The 4,161-nt window shown below is 40.7% G+C and overlaps 1 protein-coding gene across 1 annotated transcript; it reads left to right on the top strand.

The window, feature by feature from the left end:
* The first annotated feature begins 2,527 nt into the window (after positions 1-2,527).
* LOC141648708 (uncharacterized) lies at positions 2,528-2,983 on the top strand. Its single transcript, XM_074457429.1, has one exon. The coding sequence runs from the start codon at positions 2,528-2,530 to the stop codon at positions 2,981-2,983; it is 456 nt and encodes a 151-aa protein (XP_074313530.1).
* Positions 2,984-4,161: the final 1,178 nt, after the last annotated feature.

Below are 4,161 nucleotides of genomic sequence, written 5' to 3'. Positions count from 1 at the left end.
ATACTCGGCCGAGTACCTGGGTATTGCACTTTATATTGTTGAAAATTGTTATAGCTTCATATGGTTAATTCTTTGGTCTTGAGTGTGCTTTAATATTTTGCCGGTGTCTCCGAACCTTGGTATAGGGTACCTTGTACATGTAAATATGACCTATGGAATAGTTTCAGGTATGACGGTAAAGGTAATACGTGGCGTGATTGTGTTCGCAATAGTAGTAATACCATGACGTTTCATGTTTTTGTAGTTCATTAAGTGGGTTGTGTGTATCATTTCGTTGCTTAGTATTCATAAAGTGGTTGGTTATTTACGTGTAGAGGTGTGTGTTTGATTCATACCAAAGTATATGTCTTAAAATGGTTGTTCGGCTTTCGGTTGACCGTAGTTATTGGGTGGAAAGAACTTCGGGGACGAAGTTCCTTTTTAGAGGGGTAGATAACATATCGGGATATAAAAGTTCATATAAACCAAAGTTAAATCAAATTTCCTTGGTGCTTAGCCTTCCTTCTATGTCTTCTTTCTTGTCCATCGTTTCTTTCTATGTTGTCACGAACTTAATGGTGGTAACCGACATTAGAATTAGAATTGGACGCTATATTTGGGTAATGTTGTCGCGAAACTTGTAGTGGCCGGAGTCTTGTGCATTATGTGTTTTGTAGTGGTGCATCTTGTGTGTTTTGTAGTGGTCGGAGCCTTGTGAATCTTTTATGTTATATCGAACTTCGCTTAGGTGGTCATCCTCGCGGTTGGGACGTATGGGTTGAACTTCGAGGACAAAGTTCCTTTTAAGGGGGGGGAGATTGTAACACCCACGATGTTTAAGGACCCTTTTGACCGACCCTTTGACCATGGAAGACCCTAGGAGGGGATAGGCGGGAGGCTAAGTGAAGATAAGTATCTTACGGGAGTGGTTGCTCGACCTAATAGAGACTACTCGGTCAAGTAGTGTGAATACTCGACTGAGTAGGGCTTACTCGGCCGATTATGAGAGTACTCGGCCGAGTATAAAATGCAAGTTCGTAGGTTTTATTTCATTTCGACGGTTCCATTTCACTCTAACCCTAACTTATCTCTCTCTCACCTATCACCCACCCCTCCCTACACTCTCATCTAGCCTAGACTTTAACCATGGAAGGGGACGGGATTCCACATGAAGGATGTGCGTGAGGATGTCGTCATTGTCACCTTCGGTCCGCGTCACTAGGTAAGTCATTGTTTTGTTGTCCTTTTCAGTAGACTGTTGGGGTAGTCTTAAAATAGGATGTGGTTACCGTTGTAGGATGCATCTCGGAGTCTTTCTTGGCTATTTGTGGATGCATTTTCATGGTTGGCAATAAGGTAGGGTTTCCCTACTCGGTTTACTGTTTAATTAAATTGAGATTGTATTGTGATTGTTGTACGATTGTTTATCTGCTGTTGGTTGTTGGAGTATTGGAGTTGGTGTTGGTGTTGTGATGATTGATGATGATGATGTTCAGGTGCGTCCTCGGCTGAGTGGAGTCACTTGCGGGAGTGGATTCACACCCTAGTTTTGCCCTTTGTGGAACCCGCCACAAGAGGGGATGTGCACATTAATGGACAGGGTTATCGCTCGTTGATGAGCGGGGCTTCGGTGGGGATTGGCTGCGGCCCCCCACTGCCGGCGAGGATTATCTGTTGCGATGGGTAATCTGGCAAGGCTATACACTACGGTGTGTAGTCGGTTACTGTGTGAGAACGGGAGACGGAGGTGGACATTGATCAACTGTTTGTTTTCTCTTATACTTGCCTTACTTTGGTTAATCAGTAACTGACCCCGTGTTGTATTTTCAAAACTGTGGTGATCCATTCGGGGATGGTGAGCAGTTGGTTTAGCAGGTACATTTGGTCTGTTTGCTCTTGGGCATGGAGGGAATCGAGTCACCACGCTACCGGAGTAGATGTTCCGTCGCATGAACTTAGTATCTGTCATAGTTATCACTTTGTATCACGTTATGTCATTTGGTTGTAAACGCTGGGATGGTCCTTGATAAGGCATCTTGGTGTGTGGGCCAGAGGTGTTACAGAAGCACCGAAAAATGTTGCTGAAATTCGGAGTTTCTTGGGTTTGGCTGGCTATTACATGAGGTTCGTGAAAGATTTTTCCAAGATTGCCAGACCTATGATAGCTTTGATGAGGAAAGAGACCTGATTTCGTTAGGATAAGAGTTGTGAGACGGCGTTCCAAACAGTAAAGGAGCGTTTGACTACAGCTTCCGTTCTACCTTTGCCTGAGCGAAGTGAGAACCTTGAAGTTTACATTGATGCTTTGAAGAATGGATTGGGATGTGTCTTGATGCAAAATGGAAAAGTCATTGCCAATGCTTCAAGACAGTTGAAGCCGTATGATGAGAACTATCCTACTCGTGATTTGGAGTTGGGTGCGGTTGTATTTTCTCTAAAGATTTGGAGGCATTATTTATAAGGGGCAACCTTTAAAGTGTTTTCAGATCATAAGAGTTTGAAGTATATCTACACTCAAAAGGAGCTGAACATGTGTCAGAGAAGGTGGATGGAGCTGATTGGGGACTATGATATAGAGATCATCTATCATAAAGGGAAGGTTAATGTGGTTGCAGATGCTTTGAGTAGAAAGAGTGTGTTATGCACTGCCATGTCACTGATGAAATTGAAGGATGAAATGACTCAGATGGGGATTCACATGATTCGCAAGGGAGATGCCATTGGTGATTTGACTATCGAGCCCAAACTTTATGATGACGTAAAAAGGAAACAGGTACTTGATCCCAAGATTCAGGAGTGGAAGACAGAGGTGGAGAAGGGTACGTTTTTGATATTTTCTATCCATACATATGGGAGTGTTCGATTCGATGGGAGGTGGTGTGTGCCTAATGATGCTGAGTTTAAAAAATTGATTACGGAGGCTCATTGCATTCCCTGTTCAATACATCCGGGGGTGATAAGCTCTATAAGGACTTTAAGAAGACGTTCTAGTGGCCCGGTATAAAGAAAGAGATAGCGGAGTTCGTGGCTAGGTGTTTGACTTCTCAAAGAGTCAAGGGGGAATAACGGAGGCCACAAGGTATGATTCAGTCACTTGAGTTACCGGAATGGAAATAGGAATTGATAGGCTATCACACACCTAACAAAAATACCCTAGACTTGGCTAACAAATTAATGTAGTAAAGTAGGGGTCGAACATAAGGAGACGGGAGTTGTGTAGTGAATTGCTATGAGTAGAATTCTACCTAGGTCAGTTACGATTGTTTGTTGTGTTTGGTTGGTAAAACTTGTATTAAAATTATGTAAATTAATAATGCTAAAAGAGTCTAGGGGAGTCGGGTCACACATGCAAATATGTAAATGCTCCTGTTAAACTAAGAGTTGATAATAACGTTAATTGTTTAGGTCTAATGACAACCACCTCTCAGCCTTATTGTCAACCATAGAATGGGTTCTAATGGGCTCTTGCTATGACTAGATCGGTCTACTGAAACAGGCTTAGTCTAACTCAATTCCGTGCTTCTCGACTTGTAAAAGTGAATTAAAAAATTTAATCAAATATAGTGATCAATTACCAAAGATTAGCAAACAATACAAGCATGTGATAGAAACGATTAGACGATATCAAAACATCCTAATTCAACAATTAGAAAAATTATTTATGCATGGCTTCTCTATTCCCTAGACAAAGTAAAATACTCACTCATGTTGAAAACTAAACTAATAAGATATGATATAAATAACATGATGATAAAAGAATTATAGCTAAATGAATAATTGAGAAATGAGATAATGCAAAATGATAATAAACACACACACACACACACACACACACACACACACACACACAAACACACACACACACACACACACACACACACACACACACACACACACACACACACACACACACACACACACACACACACACACACACACACACACATATATATATATATATGCAACAATGCTTTATAAAATAACTAAGGAATGATATAATATGTGATTAGTAAATTAGGGTCTTTTGCTAAAATGACCATTATTGCCAAATTATTTACCAAATTAACCATTCTAACCATTTTTGAAACTTTAGGAACATAATCAATCTTGACAATGGCTAGTTTGGAACACACACATATATATATATATATATGCAACAATGCTTTATAAAATAACTAAGGA

This window comes from Silene latifolia, chromosome 3 (assembly GCF_048544455.1).
Source record: "Silene latifolia isolate original U9 population chromosome 3, ASM4854445v1, whole genome shotgun sequence".
Lineage (NCBI taxonomy): Eukaryota > Viridiplantae > Streptophyta > Magnoliopsida > Caryophyllales > Caryophyllaceae > Silene > Silene latifolia.
Note: the sequence above shows the minus strand (reverse complement) of the source record. Positions and strands in the feature narration are given on the sequence as shown.